The sequence below is a fragment of the Prunus avium genome, chromosome 1 (assembly GCF_965620075.1).
Source record: "Prunus avium chromosome 1, drPruAviu1.hap1.1, whole genome shotgun sequence".
Lineage (NCBI taxonomy): Eukaryota > Viridiplantae > Streptophyta > Magnoliopsida > Rosales > Rosaceae > Prunus > Prunus avium.
The window spans coordinates 55,899,144-55,918,928 of record NC_142284.1 but is presented as its reverse complement, the minus strand read 5'-3'; the positions used below and the strand labels follow the sequence as shown (position 1 = coordinate 55,918,928).

Sequence of the window (19,785 nt, the reverse complement as noted above, 5' to 3'; positions counted from 1 at the left end):
CCGTCGGACATATTGTCAAACTTTATGACAAAATAACATTTCTTAAACCCTAAAGAATGTTTATCCAACACACTAAGCATTTGTAGGGCTCAGTTACAACTATCAAACAAAAGGAAAGCCTCAGTTGCAAGTTTTAGTAATTTGGTGACTAGAATACGTTTTTGAAAATATTTTTGCTCACTACTTTAACCCAAGTTGTGTGTTCATCACCCTTCTTAATACTTGACATGTGTCTATAAACTTAACCGTGATTAACTTTTTTTATTTATTTATGTAACCATAATTATAATTATGAATACATGTCAAATGTTGAGATGGATAGTGAGCATACACCTTGAGTTAAAGTGGTGAGCAAAATTGTTCCATCAACAATAAGAATGAAACAATGGCAGCATCTAAGTTAGATTTTGCCAAATTTACAATTTACAGAAATCAAAAGTACACTGGGAGAACACAAAGGGACACTAATACACAGCCAAGACACATAAAAAAGTGAGCTGCAATATGATGATTGATCTGAATTCTGAGGTCCAGGAATGAAGAAGAGCCCATGAATTTTGTTCCTGCGGGAATGGGAATGGGAATCGTAGGACCATCACCACCACTGACCATGCACATGGGTTAGGTGCGGTAGGGCACTATTTTTTTTTCTTTCAAATGCGAAAAACAAAAAAAAAAAGTTAACAGATGTGTGAGATACATCTTCACAGCTAAGCCCAAGTTAATCACGTGACATCACGTGCATCTTGCACGTGATACTATCAGGAAACACGTGCACCTGGAGTACCTTTTCTTTTTATGTTGAGATGATTTGTGTGAATTTAATTATAATTTGATGAATATCATGAGTGGTTGGGAAATTAGTAAAAAGTGAAAAAGTGGTTTTGAATAATGCATGTGATTTGATTTTACATGAGATAATGACATCTTTTAGGTCCCTATTAATTTTAGTAATATACTTAATTAATCAAATAGAAATCAATCAATGTGTGCGCAAAAGTCAATTTGATGATGCCATTCCAAGTTCATGAGCATATAAATCACTAATTAGAAATACATTACTATCTTGACCCACAAGCTCAAAAGTAACACATAGGCTATAGGCCTCAGTCTCCTAGTTCTTCTTATAAGTGACTTGAGAGAGATTGTTAGAATAATTTTAGGCTTAATTATTGATATAGTGGTATAGATATGACCCTTAAAACTCCCGTTTTATTTTCAGTCTCATTTCGCCCTCTAACATTCAATTTGTCTTATTTAATCCTCCAAACTTGAATTTAGTGTCTCATTTTGCTTTTACTTTTGTCAAAAAAATCTAATAAATATTCCGACGTGACATGAGTACAGTCCGAGGCATATCAATAATTAGGCCGTAGATGTTACTTGTTTGACAAACAAGAACAAAAGATGGGAGGATCAAAATGAGTTTTTCTCACATTGGCCTAGTCATTGGGTCCCACATTGGGGGCAGATAAGTGTGCATTATGCCTATATCGCATCATTATGTACGTAGGCTGGCTTTGAAAAACCACATTAAATCTTTAGTGTTCTTGAAAGTCTTCATTGAACCAATTTTGGGCCATCAACAAAACAAAGTTAAATGCGTAATGAGTATGCTTAAGTGCATCAAAATCTATATATATAAAGCAAAAGGCAGAGAATGGTGAAACATTCAAAATACCAGAAAATGCCCTTGGTTAATTTCAATATTAAGAATTGAAATTCTTAATTAAATAAGGATAATATGGTAAATTCACAATTAAAAAAATTAAAATAAAAAACAAAATCAGATAATAGATCCTTCTTTTGTGGAAAATAACTTCCCATTTTTTATTTTCTTAATTCTAAAAACTAAAAAAAGAAAACCAATTGGCACACGCGTGAGCGTGTGGCAAGGGGCTAGTAAATTATAATGATAATCTAAACAACAACAAAAAAACAATTGCTGTGATAATAATACAAACTGGGCCTGGAATTTGGACTGAAACCAATAGATCCAACCCATTAAAAAGTCTTAAGCTAAAAGCATGACTTAGCCCAAACATATACATTTTTGGAACAATTTTTATTCCTGGAAAATGGAAAATAACAATTGGGCTTCACTAATATGCACAACCCATTTTACTGAAAGCAGCTACAAATATCATGAGCCTGAGCTCTATCAAATTTTCTTGTCCAAAGCCCTAACTTCTGCAGTTTCTTCTGTTTCAGCTGAACAAGCCCTTTGACTCTGAGCATTGCTTGGATGGACTTTCTTCATCACCCGAAACAAACAACCACTAGGCTGACCAATTTCAGATTCAGCTCTGCCCAGCTTGGCTCTTTCTTCTTCTTGTTCCATCTTCAGCTTCTTCTTGTGAAGGCCTCTGAGCACATATGCTTCAGCAAAACCATACCCTACCGTCGACATGGCCTAAAATATATAGGTTTTTTTGGTGTTCAAGTGAAGGAAGAAATGGGGTTTTTGTAATTTGATGTGGTTTGGGGCTTGGGAAGCATTTGGGTTTTCAAAGGGTGATGAGTGGTATTTATAAAGTTTTGGGTTGGCTTGGGGAGCAAGCAGACACCCTTTGCTTATGGCGGAAGGAAGCTACCGCGATGTGACGAATATTGAACGTTTAGGTTTCTTTTTCGGTTGATCGTTGAATTTTATATGTTTGTTTGGTGAGGCCTTTTTGGAGTTTGTGGAGGCAAAGATGAAATTGGTTTCCGGGCGGTAAAGGTATGACGTAGATGCGTGCGTGGTCAATTCCTTGTTAATTCCTGAGAGTTGGATGCGTGTGCGTAGTATAGCCGGGGATACTATTTTTATTATAAAAAAATTCGGATATAGCCGCTCGGCTATACGATTTAAAAAAGAACCGCCTGGGCCTATTTGCCTACGTGTCAAAACCGGTATAGCCGCGCGGCTATACTATTTATAATTTAAAAAAACAAAACGCCTGACCCCTAGCGCCTGCTTCGCCACATGTCAAAAATAGTATAGCCGGGCGGCTACACTATTTTTAAAATTAACGGCTATACTATTTTTTATTATAAAAAAATCCAGGAATGGCCGCGCGGCTATACTATTTATAAAGCCTGCGCCATTTCGCCCCGTGTCAAAAATAGGATCGCCGTGCGGTTATACTATTTTTTATATAAAAAAAAGCTCGAGTATAGCCGATCGGCTATACTATTTATAATAAAAGGGCCACCCTCCTGGCCCTAGTGACCGCTTCGCCACCTGTCAAAAAATAGTAGAGCCGCTCGGATCGGGTGACTGCTTTTCTACTCTTCTGGACCCAACTAGTGGCAGTGGCGGCGACGGCTTCTTCTAAACTCGTCAGAGTATCTTTGAATTTTTCTTCTTTTCTTCGTAGCAGCTGCTGGGCTCACCTTATTTCAAGGGCACGCAAGAGGAGATGATGGAGGCAGAGAAATGAAGGCTGAGAGATGGGAGGAGATGGAGACAGAGATATGAGAGATATTTGAGGATAGGGTTCGTCCTAAAAAAGGTGAAGATAGGGTTAGTGAAACGCTGTGTTTCACTTATGGGCTGCTATTTTAATTGGTATTTTCAGTTGTATTGAAGAAAGGTGACAGTAATATTTAATTACATGAGGAATATGTACTCAGTAGAATTTACACTTGGATGAAGCTAGAAGAAATCAAGAAACTAACCCCCACAAAGCACCAATATTTCCTCAAAATCAATTTGATGTTTGAGTACTAGTGTTGGAGCAAGAATAAGATCATGAGAAACTTCACAATTAAAATTGCTTCTCACTTCCTAACTAACCTTTCAATTTCTTCTAACTCACCGGTAACCACCGTATAATCGAGCTAGCCTATGAAAACCTCTGTCTATTGTCTATGCGACAAGGCAGAATTATGAACCCCATTCACACTTACTCTGCTTCATGTGGACGTGGACATGTCGTCTACGAGACAATGGCGGTTCTAGCCTATGGCAGGCTGGGCTCATGCCCGGCCGAAATTTGTGTTAAAAAAATATTACCCACACTCTTCTCTCTCCTCTCTCCTCTTTTGCCCAACCCAAATTTTTGTTAAAAAAAAATATTACCTACACTCTCCTCTCTCCTCTCTCCTTTTTTTATTCTTTTCCTTCTCTCCTCTCTCCCTCTCTCTTTTTTCGTTCTTTTCCTTCTCTCTTCTCTCCCTCTTTTTTTTTTCTTTCTTTCTTTTCCTTCTCTCTTCTCTCCCTCTCTCCTTTTTTTCCTTTCTTTTCCTTCTCTCATCTCTCCTCTCTCTTTTTTTTCCGTTCTTTTTCTTCTATCTTCTCTCCTCTCTCTCTTCTTCTCTCCCTTTCTTATTTCTCCCTTTTCCTTCTCTCTTTTTGTTAGAAAAATATTACCAACATTACTTATGATTATTAAATTTTTTTGTCTCGCACAAAGATAGCTATTTCAGAAATTACGGAACATGATTGATAGGGCTATAGAGCTTGATGTGGAAAGCCAAAAACGGATGTCATAATAGACGTTTATAAAAGGAAACAAAGGGAGAAATGAGGTCACAACTTGTTAAAAAAAAACCTAACTCCGCCAATTTTCTTCATTCCCATTTCTCTCAATATAAACCTAGCTTTTTTTTAAAATTAATGTAGTCCCCTATTTTATCTTTTTTTTAATGTAAAATTATTATTTTTTCTATTTTTTTTCTTTTCATTTTTCTTTTGGTTTTTATTTTAGTTTTCGTATTTGTAGATAAAAATGCATTTGAGGGTAAAGCTTCTTACGTCTCCCCTCACTATGTAATCTTTTTATGTTTATTAATGAAATTCACTCGTTTCATCAAATTTATTATATAAGTTTTGACCGGTCGGCTTTTGAATCCTGAAACCGCCACTACTACGAGAGGAAGAGAATTTGGAAGATGCTGCCGCCTGCATGCACAAGGAACCGTCACTCCATGACTGTTTAGGAAATGTTCCTTTTACATGAGATAATGACATCTTTTAGGTTCCCTACTAATATTAGTAATATATTTAGTTAAACAAATAGTAATCAATCAATGTTTGTGCAAAAGTCAATTTGATGACACCATTCTAAATTCATGAGCATATAAATCACTAATTACAAATACATTACTATCTTGACCCACAAGCTCAAAAGTCACACATAGGCTATAGGCCTCAGTCTCCTAGTTCTTCTTAGAAGTGACTGAGAGAGATTGTGAGAATAATTTTAGGCTTAATTATTGATATAGTCTTATAGATATGACCCTTAAAACTCCTTTTAATTTTCAGTATCATTTCGCCTTCTAAAATTTAATTTCTCTTATTTAATCCTCCAAATTTGAATTTAGTGTCTCATTTTGCATTAACTCTTGTCAAAAAATCTAGTAAATATTCCGACATGACATGAGTATAGCCCGAGGCATATCAATAATTAAGCCCTAGATATTACTTGTTTGACAAACAAGAACAAAAAATGGAGGATCAAAATGAGATTTTCTCACTATATACGATAAGGCGTAGTCATTGGGTCCCACATTGGGGGCAGATAAGTGTGCATTATGCCTATATCAACATCATTATGTACGTAGGCTGGCTTTGAAAAACCACATTAAATCTTTCGTGTTCTTGAAAATCTTCATTGAACCAATTTTGGGCCATAACAAAACAAAGTTAAATGTGTAATGAGTATGCTTAAGTGCATCAACAAATAAATTATAATAATAATCTAAACAAATAAAAAAACAATTGCTGTGATAATAATACAAACTGGGCCTGGAATTGGACTGAAACCAATAGATCCAACCCATTAAAAAGTCTTAAGCTAAAAGCATGACTTAGCCCAAACATACACTTTTTCCGAACAATTTTTTTTATGCACAACCCATTTGACTGAAAGCAGCTACAAATGTCATAAGCCTGAGCTCTATATCAAATTTTCTGGTCCAAAGCCCTAACTTCTGCAGTTTCTTCTGTTTCAGCTGAACAAGCCCTTTGACTCTGAGCATTGCTTGGATGGACTTTCTTCATCACCCGAAACAAACAACCACTAGGCTGACCAATTTCAGATTCAGCTCTGCCCAGCTTGGCTCTTTCTTCTTCTTGTTCCATCTTCAGCTTCTTCTTGTGAAGGCCTCTGAGCACATATGCTTCAGCAAAACCATACCCTACCGTCGACATGGCCTAAAATATATAGGTTTTTTTGGTGTTCAAGTGAAGGAAGAAATGGGGTTTTTTGTAATTTGATGTGGTTTAGGAGGATGAGTGGTATTTATAAAGTTTTGGGTTGGCTTGGGGAGCAAGCAGACACGCTTTGCTCATGGCGGAAGGAAGCTACAGCGATGTGACGAATATTGACCGTAAAGGTTTATTTTTTGGTTGATCGTTGAATTTTATCTGTTTGTTTGGTGAGGCCTTTGGAGTTTGTGGAGGCAGAGAAAGAATTGGCTTTTGGGCGGCAGAGCGTGGTCAATTCCTTGTAAATTCTTGAGAGTATCGCCGTGCAACTATATTATTTTTATTATAAAAAAATTCGAGTATCACCGTGCAGTTATAATATTTATATTTAAAAAGACCCGCCTGCATCTATTTTGTCATGTGTCAAAAATAGTTTAGCCGAGCAGCTATCTATTTTGTTTTTATAAAAAAACCCAGCGTATAGCCGAATGGCTATACTATTTATAATAAAACAAGGACAACCCGCATAGCATCGCCGTGCGGCTATACTATTTTTTTTTAAATAAAAACCTTATTATAGCCGGGCGGCTATACTATTTATAAACCAAAAAAAGGACCGCCTGTGCCCTTTCCAGTGAAAATAGTAAAGCCATGCGGCTATACTATTTTGGGAGATTCACTATTATACCAAATAAAGGAGCCCAAATTATTAAAAAAATCATATATGAAATGGACTTTAGAAACACACCCAAAACCCATTTACAACATAACAAAAGGGTTTTAACTTCTTTTAAATTACAAAGCTGCCATTGATTTCTTAAAACAAACCCAACCTCAAAACCTCATAAAAAAAACCCAAAACACTCAATAGGGCATCAAAGTAATTTAATAATCAAAATTAAATTCAATAGGGCTAGCTATCATTTTTTGAGTTTTTTTTGAGCTTATTTATAGAAATTAAATATTGTAGGGTTTATTTATAGTTTTAGTGCTAAAAATGGATATATGACTAAATATCTGTACAAGTTTTAATAAAAAGACCTTGGGTATATGTCAAAAAGGGTATAGCCAGGCGGCTATACTCTTTTGATATGGAAAAAACCCCGCCCGCTTGGCCATGTGTCAGGCTATACTATGTTTTTATTATTTATAAAAAAATAAGGAGGACCCGCCTGCCGCCTGCTTTGCCATATTTTTTAAAACAGTATAGCCGCGCAGCTATACCGTTTTTAAATAATAAAAAACCTTTTATTTTCCAGTAAACAAACACATATTTAACTATGTATAATTATTTTATACGGAAAGCAAGTAAGAATGATACAAAACAAAATCAAAAGGTACCATCCTAAACAGCACATTTCTGATAGTATTTTTTAAGGTCAACAATTATATGAAACATCATGATATACCTTCCTTGATTCTTCATCACATAACAGAGCAAGCATTTACGTGGCACCTCTGGATACAGGGACTATTGAAACAAATTATCATGCAAAAATCAGAGCTTAACACTCAAACCCAGGGCAAATTTGTATAACAGAAAATAGAAAACAACCAAATGATGAAGAACAAGGTTATAAGATGCACATCAGAAAACTTAAAACAAAAACAGAAACAAAGCAAAACAAAAGAAAGAATCAAGAATAAGATTGCAAAACTTCAATTCAGCTTAAAGAATGCTTTAATTAATAAATTCGCAGTCCTCCATATATCGCCATAATAAGAAAACATGGAAAATACAGTTAACAAGAAGAATAATTAAAAAAACATGCTAGGGATACCAGCAAATACAAGTGTAACATTGCTGAGTATATAAAATACAAATAATCCAACTTTAATAAATAAAACTTTAGTATTCAAGTTATCTACTAGCTGCTAGTTCCTCCACCATGGGCATGCTGCGGTAATCTAGGAACTGGCGTCGGCCACCATGGGAGCTCAACTGGCAAATAGTCACCATTACCAACTGGACACTGTCTAACAATCCTAGACCACTCTTTTGTATGAATGTTGCACTTGATAATATCTCCGTCCACACGCAGTACAAAATATCCTCATTATTTGGGTCAAAAGCCTGCATTTCGCACGTAAATGGACCATCCAGATACATTTTTGTCGTCCAATTGATATACCCTGTGGTTAGTTAAACACAATCTGCCAGCAGCTCCATCGACCCTCCGATCATGATCTTGTTCTTTCAACTCCCAAACATACAGAGTATTGGTAGCTGCCTTAAAGTCACACATCTGCACACATCCTCCGAACATACCTAGGTACTCAACTACAAAACGTCCATTTAGAGGCTCCTCAAATACAGTAAAATGAAGTTTATGATCAATACTGCCATCACCATTACCGCTGCTACTAATACCAGCCAGTTGTGTTATTGTCGTTGAAGGGACCCAAACTTGTTTAACCCTGTTTCTAGATATGGCGATGATGTTAGCTCATCAAGAGCCAAGTACCAAGGGATATAGGAAGGTATAATGATTAACATGGTTTTCTTTCTTGATGCATCTTTGTTCACTAAAGTGATATACTATTTTCTCATCCTCTTCTATTTTCAAAAGGTTTTAGCTGTTTTTTCAACAAAAATAAAGCTTCACCAAAAATACAACTGTGTTCAACAACTAGCTTCCAACAAAAAACCTAAATCTAAATGTTGGAAACCTGGGTCTGAAGAATTTTATAAATAAATGAGGCATCGATCAATATGAATGTTCCTACAAATAATTATCCCAGAAGCCATAGAAAACTGATAATTCTAATCTGTTTTCCATTATAGGAATATAAATTGTGTAATTAGAAAGAAACCTGCATTGAATGTCCTCCTCGAATTGCTTCTGCTTAAGAAATCCAGATACAAGCTTCATGGAAGCCCCGCTGCATTCAATTTCCTGCTCAGAGCTCATAAGAGTATTGGAGGACAATGTTCTGTTCCTGTTGCTCAACTCTGATATCTTTGCAGATCCAGCAACACGTTTAGCATCATGAGATGTCTGAATTCCTGCAAGATTCATATATCATCATAAAGCAAGAGTCTAATTACCTTGGCCATCAAAATATCAAAGTTTATGCATACATTACCATGGCCATAACAATTAAAGCATCATCAGTCTAAGGAAAAAGTTCTTACTTTACTTTGTACAAATGATTTTCAAGAGCAGCAGCAACTCATGTGATTATCAATAGCAGCAATAAACATATTAGTTCCAAAGACTGTTGCTTTCTGACCATAACTAGCTAATTTCCAATAAGACCCATTAACACATGATCATTCTATCATGTTAACCACTAACTCTAATCACTAGTAACAAAATTACATAACGGTCATGAAACTAGATTCGAAAGAGGGATCTAAATTCCACAAATTGGAGAAATTAAAAAGTTCCTTACCATTGTCGGCAATTCTGTTCGGATTGAAGCTTGGGCAATCATTAAGGGTCGGTTTCAAGCATTGGCCAGCAATGGGGGCCGGCTTAGTCCAAAGTCTCTATGTTGTCTTTGGAGCCATGACAAGGAAGACGGATGACACTATCATCATAGCTAACGAATCAAGTCTGAAAAAGGTCATCAGTAATGGCCACTTTGGGGATTTGGCATACTTTGATTTTGACAGAGAACTTGAACAACATGTAAGATTTGAATTTTTTTTTGGAAATTTTAATTAAGAATTTGTAGGATTTTAACCCCATTTTATTACTAGGGTTTTGTGAAATCTGAACGTGCTGAGTACAAACACAAGTTCGGTCACTTCCGATGTGACCATCCAGATTTGTTGGTCAACATTGTTTGAGAATCAAAGATAAAGGCTATGCAAGCAAAGGTGTTTGATATTGAGAGTAAAATAACTCAAATTGATGGTCAGATTGATGAATTTTTAGACAAATTGACCGTATCATTTAGTTATTTTACTCTCAATATCAAACACCTTTGCTTGCAGCGACTCTATCTTTGATTCTCGAATAATGTTGGCCAACAAATATGGACGGTCACGTCGGAAGTGACCGAACTTGTGTCTGTACTCAGCACGTTCGGATTTCACAAAACACTAGTAATAAAATGGGATTAAAATCCTACAAATTCTTAATTAAAATTTCCAAAAAAAAAATTCAAATCTTACATGTTCTTCAAGTTCTCTGTCAAAATCAAAGTATGACAAATCTCCAAAGTAACCATTACTGACCTTTTTCAGACTTGATTCGCTAGCTACGACGAAAGTGTCATATGCTCTGCGAGTCTCGAACTCCAATTCAACCATCTGCTTTTTATAGTCAGCCATCAGCTTTACAGCTTCAGGAACCAGCCCTGTACAGTCGCCAGCAGCCAGTTTTTCAGCGAAAGCAACCAGCCTTGCATCTTTCGTAGCCGCAGTTTCAACAACTGGGTGAGCAAATCCGGAGTAAAGCTTTGCATTGTGGACCGCCTGCTTTTTAGCGGTAGCAAGCAGCCTTGCGTTAGCAGCCCGGTTTTCAGTGGCGGCTGTAGTGGCATCGATTTCAACGGCGACTGTAGAGGCATTGATTTCGGCGAAGGCTGTAGCGGCATCGATTTCGACGGCGGATGTAGCGGCATCGATTTCTACAGTGGCTGTAGCGGCATCGATTTCGACGCTGGCTGGCGAATCGCGGCATTTACGTTTTTCTGGGGCAATTTCGATGGCGGCTGGCGAATCACGGCCTTTGTGTTTTGGGGCGGCTGTAGTGGCATCCATTTCGAAGGCGGCTGAAGCGGCTGTGTCTGTGGCGGCATCCATTTCGACGGCGGTTGTAGCGGCGGTAGCTGTGGCGGCTGGCGATTTACGTTGTGCGTTCATATAGTCGTCAAATTCATCGAGCAGGCAAAAGAAGGATCTTGATGATTATCTGGAGGATATAAGGGTTCGATGGACTAGGGTTTTTGAATTTTTAGCTGAAAAATGTATTTTTTTAATGTTATTTAGATTTGTTTTTAAGGACCTACTAGAATCTCAAATTGGAAAAATTGGAGCTCTGGTTTAGCTCCTCCAATATATCAAAGAGGTATATACTCTCGCCCTCGACAATTGGTTTTTTTTTTTGTTGTTGTTGTTGTTGTTGTTGGCAATTTACAATTAAGAACTTTAATAATAATAAATTTTAAAATGAAGAGAGATAAAATGAGTTGGCTAATGTTCCAAAATGAGATACATTTTCTCAAAAAGAAAAAAAAAACAGATCCATGCTCACTTTTTATTTTATTTTATAATTGTTTTAAAATAAAAAAAGTGTTAATTTCCTGTATTATCTTCATTTAATGAAGAGTTATTTAATTAACGCCTTTGAAATTTTCGGTGTTTTCACAAAACTTCATGAGGTTTCAAAAATTACACAAACACTCCCTTAGGTCTTAAATTATTTTCACAAAGCCCCTTTTCATTGATGTTTCGTCCAAAGATTAATGATTTTATATTTTTTTTAAAAACTTATTCAAATGACAAACTTAGCCTTTGAGATTAAATCGCACATACATTCATTGAGGTTCATTTGTTATTTACAAAAGTTTTTATGTATGAAATCATCAAATTTTGGATGAAGAATCAATGAAAGTGGGTTTTGTTAAAACAAATTGGAATCTCAAAAGGGGTGTTCATGTAATTTTAGAAACCTCACGGGGCTTTGTGAAAACACTAAAAACCTCATGGGTGTGTTTATGTAAATAACTCTTTAATGAATGATTTCATTTCTTAATATTTTCATGGGTTTTTAGGTCTAATGGTCCCTAAACTTTGACCCGATTGGCATTTTGGTCCCTCAGTTTCCAAAATCATTCTCGTAGTCCTTTATCTTCACTTTCGTTAGGACAAATGGTTATGCCATCAATTTTGTTATCTTTTTTGTTAAATGTGGGGGCAAAATGGTGTTTTTTTGTATTATTTTTAATTTCCACCATCTGAATATTCCTTTCACCCAAAAAATAAAAACTGAAAAATTTTCTTCCTATCCTCATCATTGCAGGGAGGGTGGGTATGGTGCTGGTTGGGGGAGTGCCATCAGTTGTTGTCGAGATGGTGGGTTAATTGGCTTGATGTCGGGTGGAGGCTGTCCATAGCTTTATTGGAGTATTCATATGGTGGAAATTAAAAATAATATAAAAATACCATTTTATCAATGCATTTAACATAAAAAGTTAACAAAAATGACGGCAGGACCATTTGTCCTAACGAAACTAAAGTTGAAGGACCATGAGAATGATTTTGAAAATTGAGGAACCAAAATACGAATCATGTGAAAATTCAGGGACCATTGAACCCAAAAACCCTATTTTCATAGTATTTCACCACTTAATTTTTCTATTCGTGTTTGTAACATGAAATCATGTCAGCTGGTCAAAGTACAAATTTGGTACAATCTCAAAAAGTTTAACAAATATAAATTGTAACTTTTGTAAATAATTCAATCATCATCTGGACAGTGCAAGAAACTATAAAAAGAAAGAAGGCCAGAAGGTTCAAGGTGCCATGTTGAATGAGGACATATACAATTTAGACAAGTCACAACCAATAATGGGCTGAGAAGAAGCAAATCTTATGAACAATGCAATACAGTTCAATTATATTTTTCCTTATCAGCACCAAATAATTGTCCAATCCTAATTCATCTCATGAACCAATAAAGTTCTCCAGGAAGATGGTCATTCTTGCTCCAAGTACCTGTCAACTGGGTTCAAATATTTATGAAATAATTCAAGTTAAAAAAGAGTTTTTAGCCTTTTTGAAGCTTCCAATATACTTTCTCTGTGGGCAAAAGCACCAACTCTGATGTACTCTTCACCTCCAGGACCAAATCCCTTTCCTGGTATGGTCACTATGTCTGTCTTTTCAAGAATTTCATTGAATACATCCCAAGAACTCAACCCTGGAAAATGTACCCATATATAAGGTGCATTTTTGCCACCATACACCTTCAACCCAAGTGATCTGAATGTGTCCACAATTATTTTTGCATTTTCCTTGTAGTAGTCAACCACTGTGGTTATGGCCTGAAAATGTAAAAAGCACAACTTACAAACAGTTAAAATTTGAAACTGCATTGGATTTTAACTTACTAGAGAATTATGGATGCTTGGAAAAGAAATGGGGTGTAAATTATAACCTGGTAACCGTCTGCAGAAAGGCATGCTAGCCCTCCAGCCTGGGCAATATTTGATGCACCATTGAAGCAGGTGCACACTATGCGGTTATAGTCCTTTATGACAGGAAATCCATTTGCATATGACAACTCATCAGGGACAACCGTCCACCCGAGACGGACACCTGTAAACCCAGCAAATTTGGAGAAGGATGAAACTTCAATGGCAACCTGCACACAAAATTGGCCAAAACAACTTCCAGTGAGAATCCCTTTGTATGTCAAGTTTAACAAGAAGGTTTTGTATTGTTAAACACAAAATGATATATGGTGGTGAGGAGAACTAGTGAGAAACCTCTCTGGCCCCAGGAATTTCATAAATCGATCTCGGGCTGTCATCAGATATATAAGCAGCATAGGAGTCTTCATAAACAATTATTGATCCGTTTGCTTTTGCAAACTCTACCAGTTGCTTTAGTTGCTGCTGTGATGCAGCATTGCCAGTTGGATTGTTTGGAGAGCAGAAAAATATGATATCCGCCCTTGAAGCAGTTGATAGATCAGGAAAAAAATTATTCTCAGGCCTGCAGTTCAGGTACACAATGTTCTTATACTTCCCAGTTTCCTCTTGAAACCTGCCAGCTCGACCGGCAATGACATTTGAATCTATATATGCCTCCCAAAACATAGTAAATCAATAAGGTTCCTAGCAAAAAAATTCAATGGGAAAATAATGGATGTGTGGCCTCCATGTAGCTTTAATTTAGTATTCCAAGACGTTTATAAACATCAGCTATAACCTTGTTTCTGTAGGCACAAGAGCCAATCTACCATAGTCTCAATGGAAAAAGGAAAATTGATATTGAGAGTGAGATGACACTGATTATTTTCCTTATGTCTCATCCTAATTTAGAATTAAAGAAAGACATACTAGGTTAAGATTTGATTTGATTTATATTTACCGGAAACGAAGGGTCTTGCACAGCTAGAGTCACATTGGATCCCAGAAGCATCTGCTTCGGGGAAAAGTCAGAATTAATAACACGTTTTCATCTTAAAAGCAACCTAAATAGTAACAGATATTTATCTTGTTCCACTCTCATCCAACTATGAAAAGCTTTACTGCATAAACGAAGTTTTCGTACCTGAAGGCGAGAAATGTCGCACTGTGCACCATCTGATACAAAAACCTCATCGCCTTCTATGACCCTTTAAGTATGGTTGATGAAGTCGAATTGTGAACCACATATGTCTATTTTCCCACGTGTCATGGATGATACTGTTGTCACTCCAATTACATGGCTGGTGATTTCTTTGGACTTCCATAATAGTGTGGCCCTCAAAAAATTTGTTAGAGCGTTTGTTTTATTTTTTATTTTTATATTAGGCGAGGTGTCATTATGGATGTCTAGTTTCCATAAGTAGATACAAGCAAGTAGAGTGCCTTGCTGCGATGGCTACCTCTTCACTCTAAGAAAGTCATCAACATACAATCTGGAAGCAACTATTCTGCTTGTAGGAAAGCTTAATGGGTGTGTAATGGTCACACTTTGGTCTCTGCTTATTATTTCAGAGAATCATTTTGGGAAGGATACTATAAATTAGGATCAACTATACCTTACAACTCCCGTAGTTTGAGTAAAATTTCATGTTGGTCACGATGTTTCTGCAGTTGCCATTCTTCTCGAAGATTATTACTAAGTATGTCCATCTACCTATTTTTATTTAACAAAGGTTATCAAATTTTGGTGCAGGCATTAAGAAGGGCAATTGCAGAAAAATTCTACAACAATATGGTCTGTGTAAGTCTAGATTCAAAATCAATGTTGTGAATGAGGGCGGCAACCAGGCTACGCAGAAAATAAGGTGGGGAATTGTGGTTAAAAAGAAGAAAGAATAAAAAGAATAAAAATCAGAATGAACACCAAAGATTCCATCGTACCATGTGGCCTTGCTCAGCTCCATACCCTCTGTAACCTTGAACTGTTGATAGAGCATGTGCATGCTGCAAAGTAGACACACAAACACAAGAGCTTAATATTCATCGTTGACAAGAAACCAAATAAAAAAAATAGATCAGTGCAACTTAGTCATCAAGAAAAGAAAATGACAAGTTTTTGTTCTTTCTCTGCTTCTTTCAACTCCAACAAAGCAATAAACAGAAAGCAAAAAAGTAAAGGAAATGAAACGAAACAGTCCTAATGGGTGAAGACAAGCTGGTGAAGATCCACTGCCAAAGAGGCTTGCATATACCAAAGAGTTTTATATCTCTACATCTACAAGTAGGTTATAAAGAGAAGACGTATATGATGAAGACATGCACTCGTCACTACTTTCCCAAATATTGGATTATAGTGGAAATGGAAACTAATGATAAAAATAAAAGAACAGTTCAACTGGAAAGTAATATCAAACAGGACCAGCATACTATTATTTGTAATTGTGTTGGTGCTGTTTGAAAAGGTTTTAGATTCAAATTTTACTCAGATGAAAAAACTACATTCAACAATCTGAGATCCACAAAATTACCTCAGCCATAGACAGTAGCCCCGAAAATAAACGAGACAAAAAAGAAAATTTTCTGTAGCAAAGCAACTTAGAAAAAATCGATTTTTTACAAGAACAATAAAAATTTGCGTTTTCAACCTGTCCATCTACCAAAACAATTTGATATTCTAGAGGGATTCCAAGAGTTGATTTTGATATGAGAGTAGCGGTGCGTACTGATCCATTTTTGGAGAAAATGGAGGGGTCAAAAAAATATAAAGCAAAAGTATACGACTTATACTAACATTTGAAACAAAATAAGCATGATAACATATTAAAAGACTTCCAAAACAAAATTATCATATTTCGCATAACACATAGTGCAAACAAGATATGAAGCACATAAGAACCAATAACATTATGGAAAAATATAAAAACTAGTTAATGATACTTTTTCTGAAGTCTTGTGAGGACGATCTTGGGAGATTAGGGTTCGATCGACGATATTGAATTTTGAAATGCGGTGTTCGTTTTTTTGGGTCTGATGAAATGGGGTGTTTGATGGTCCAGTTTCAGTTATTCGGTATTTTGTGAATTTTCTATTGGTTTGCCAAACTCTCCCGCTGTTTAGGGTTTTTGAATTTAGTAGAACATGATAAATGACTAGTACATACACTTGAGAAGCATCTTAATTAATATGTGGAGCCTCTTCATAGTCTTTAGGTAAGATTGTTTTACAAGGAAACAGTACCTTGACTCGACGAGTACATTTTATACCAAGTAGTCCTGCAATGTAGGTAAAGTTGAGAGAAATTGGAATTCCACACCATCTGGCCTTGGAAAGTTCTCATCTTCACCAAACCCAGATAGTGGAGGGACTTTCCTTTGACACCTACAGCACCAAAGACAAAAAAAAAAAATACAATTAAAGTTGGACCCTCAAAGAACTCAAGAATTTCAGCTATACAGGCATGTAATCAAGGAAATTAATTTGTACTTGTAATCAAGGAAATGCAGAAAAGTAAACACAATGTCTCCAGCTGTGTAGATGGGTTTCATTTACCACGAATATGCTGCAAGAAATTTGAGACCTTTGTGAATTGCTATCAAATTTCTTAGAAAGGTCAGCCATTCATGAATTATTGGAATTTGGGACACTCACATAAGCATGAAAAGAAAGTTGTTGAAGCAAAGATGGCAGCAACTAATTAAAAGCGTTTCAATAGAATTAACGAAATAAGGTGGTGTTACCAATTTGCTCATGGAGTATATTCTATAGTTTAATGAAAAATCAATTATGTCATTCGCTTATATTATAACACGTAGATTAGTCACACTGCTAGATGTTATCACCGTTGCGATCTAACAATTTCTCACAACTTAGGACATTTCATATTCACTTTCCTTAAGCTATTTAAAAGATTTAAAACTTACAAGAAAAAAATCTATATCTATATATATAAAGCAAAAGGAAGAGAATGGTGAAACATTCAAAATACTAGAAAATGCCCTTGGTTAATCCAAATATTAAGAATTAAAATTATTAATTAAATGAGGATAATATGGTAAATTCACACCTTTTCATATTACAAAAAATTAAAATTAAAAGAAAAATCAGATAATGAATCCTATTTTTATGGAACACAACTATCCATTATCTTTTTTAATTCTAAAATAAATTTAATTTATTTTTAAAAAAAGCCTCCCGCGGGTGCGGAAGTGCCTGCGGAGAGGCTAGTATATATAAAGCAAAAGGCAGAGAATGGTGAAACATTCAAAATACCAGAAAATGCCATTAGTTAATCCAAACATTAAGAATTAAAATTATTAATTAAATGAGGATAATATGATAAATTCACACTTTTTCATATTAAAAAAAAATTAAAATTGAAAGAAAAATCAAATAATGAATCCTATTTTTATGAAACACAACTACCCATTATCTTTTTTAATTCTAAAATAATTTTTTTTTAAAAAACCTCCCGCAGGCGTAAAAGCGCGTACGGTTAGTGATTTATAAATTCTATGATCCTAAAAATTTTATCTTCTATTTCATCTGTACAAAATGAAATGACGTGGCATGATCCGTGAGTCAAAACATCATAAATCGACGATCAGTATGATGGAGGCCTGGAAATAAAGCCCAGGCCCGATGGGCTAGCCCGAACCCGGCCCGATTTTTTGATGTGTGGGCTTACCCGGCCCGACCTAATGGGCGGGCTTAGCCCGGCCCGAAGTCTAATATATAGGGCTTGGGCCTTATTTATAAGCCCTTTAAAAGCCCGGCCCGGCCCGATTATAATTAATTAATTTATTTATTTAATTTTAATTATATTATATGTATTATTGCATGTGTGGCATAGTGTATTTTTATATTTATATTCCTTTGTTGAAAGTTGAAATGAACAATACTTTTACTCATTCCAGAGGCAGACAACGGAGAGTGGGCAGCTGTAGCCTGTAGATAAGGAAGTGATATTTTGTCTTAAAGTAACTTTGTTTTGAACGAAAGAAAGTTGTTTTACCAACTTTTCTTTGTTGAAAGTTGAAATGAAAGACTTTTACTCATTCCAAAGGCAGACAACGGAGAGTGGGCAGCTGTAGATAAGGAAGTGCAAATGAGTTTTTCTACCCAGAAGACAGAATGCGTGCGTGCACACGATATTCAAAAAAATTTCAGGTAAAATGAAGACAGAAGATAGAAGGCCGTTGTGTAGTCTCCATCCATCAACATAAATAAACTACTGCAGTTCCTTTCTTCTCTCACACTTCTGGAGTTAAATCATCTCAGCAGCAGCTTTGCTCTCAAATTGCTTTCAACTTTGAGCTTGTGTTCCTCAAGTTTGCGGTATTTTATATACAATTTATTAAAGCATATTAGTTGATTTTCCTTTGGTATATTGATCTTTGTTTAAATATCTGCTTTCAACTTGTGCTTGTGTTGTTTGAATTTCCTTGTTAATTAGAAAATTTAAAATGGACTCTACTCAAAGTCAACCTATTGAGATCCCTGTTGTTGCTGACCCCTCTCAAGCTATTCCCTCTAGTCAAAAACATAAACAAACTTCTGATGCATGGTTACATTTTAAGAAAATTGAAACTGAAAAAGATGGTAAAAAAGAAATAAAAGCCGAATGCAATTATTGTAAAAATTTATTATCTTGTGCATCCACAGGTGGTACTAGTCACTTAAAAAGACATAAAGATTCATGTATCAAAAGAACAAACTTGGATATTAGGCAAATGCAGTTAAATGTACAACTTTCTGGAAAAGTAGGCACCTACATCATCTACATCTTGCACTTCAACATTTAGTAGAAAAAGAAGTCGTGTGGATGACCTTTGTGATTCTAAAAGGTTAAACACAAGCAATTTTTCATCTAATGAATTATCACGCTATCTTGATTCACACACAGAAATGGATGATGATGAAAATAATCCTTTAAATATTTTGGTATGGTGGAAATCACAGCAAAAAAATTACCCTGTGCTTTCCACCATAGCCCGTGATATTTTAACCATTCCAGTGTCTTCAGTTGCTTCTGAATCAGCTTTTAGCAAAGGTGGACGTGTTATAAGTGACCATCGAGCAAGTTTGGCTCCAAATAGTGTTGAAGCGTGCATTTGTGGAAGTGATTGGATTAAACAAGAAAAAAAGAAAGTCAAGAAGAAAATGATTGTACAAGATGAACAAGAATTGCCGGAGTGGTTTGTCCAAGATGTAGAATAAATATTCTCATTTTTATTGTTTTGTAGTCAACTTCAATTTTGTAGTCTGTTTCAATTTTCAATGTATTGTTGTTATTATATAATTATGGATGAAGTTTTCAAACATACAAAAACAAATGAAGTTGAATCAAGCATAAAATAATGGCTCATTTCATAGGGCTAAATAAGCCCGAATCATTGGCCCGATCATAAGCTCGAAAATGTTAAGCCAATGGATAGGGCCTGGGCTTTGTATATTTGACATAGGACTGGCCCGGCCCGGCCCAATTACTCATTAGGGCTAAAAAGGCCCGTTACTAATTAGGGCCTGGGCTCACACCTCTTAGGGCCGGGCTGACCCGGCCC

The 19,785-nt window shown here is 35.9% G+C and overlaps 2 protein-coding genes across 4 annotated transcripts; both read right to left on the bottom strand.

The window, feature by feature from the left end:
- Positions 1-7,799: 7,799 nt before the first annotated feature.
- Positions 7,800-11,274, bottom strand: LOC110752810 (uncharacterized). Of its 3 annotated transcripts, none has more exons than XM_088250260.1 (3): positions 9,533-11,274; positions 8,951-9,143; positions 7,800-8,560 (listed from the first exon to the last, which is right to left on the bottom strand). In XM_088250260.1, exon 1 carries the CDS (start codon positions 10,950-10,952, stop codon positions 10,227-10,229), a length of 726 nt encoding a protein of 241 aa, XP_088106386.1. In that variant the 5' UTR covers positions 10,953-11,274; the 3' UTR covers positions 7,800-8,560; positions 8,951-9,143; positions 9,533-10,226. The 3 variants fall into 3 exon arrangements, with proteins under 3 accessions (XP_088106386.1, XP_088106390.1, XP_088106393.1); XM_088250264.1 differs by having other exon boundaries at positions 7,800-8,554; XM_088250267.1 differs by having other exon boundaries at positions 7,800-8,417.
- A 1,251-nt stretch (positions 11,275-12,525) lies between these two features.
- On the bottom strand, positions 12,526-14,237 carry LOC110753769 (aminotransferase ALD1, chloroplastic-like). Its single transcript, XM_021954732.2, has 4 exons — positions 14,187-14,237; positions 13,580-13,900; positions 13,249-13,455; positions 12,526-13,135 (listed from the first exon to the last, which is right to left on the bottom strand). The coding sequence occupies exons 1-4, from the start codon at positions 14,235-14,237 to the stop codon at positions 12,845-12,847; spliced, it is 870 nt and encodes a 289-aa protein (XP_021810424.2). The 3' UTR covers positions 12,526-12,844.
- Positions 14,238-19,785: the final 5,548 nt, after the last annotated feature.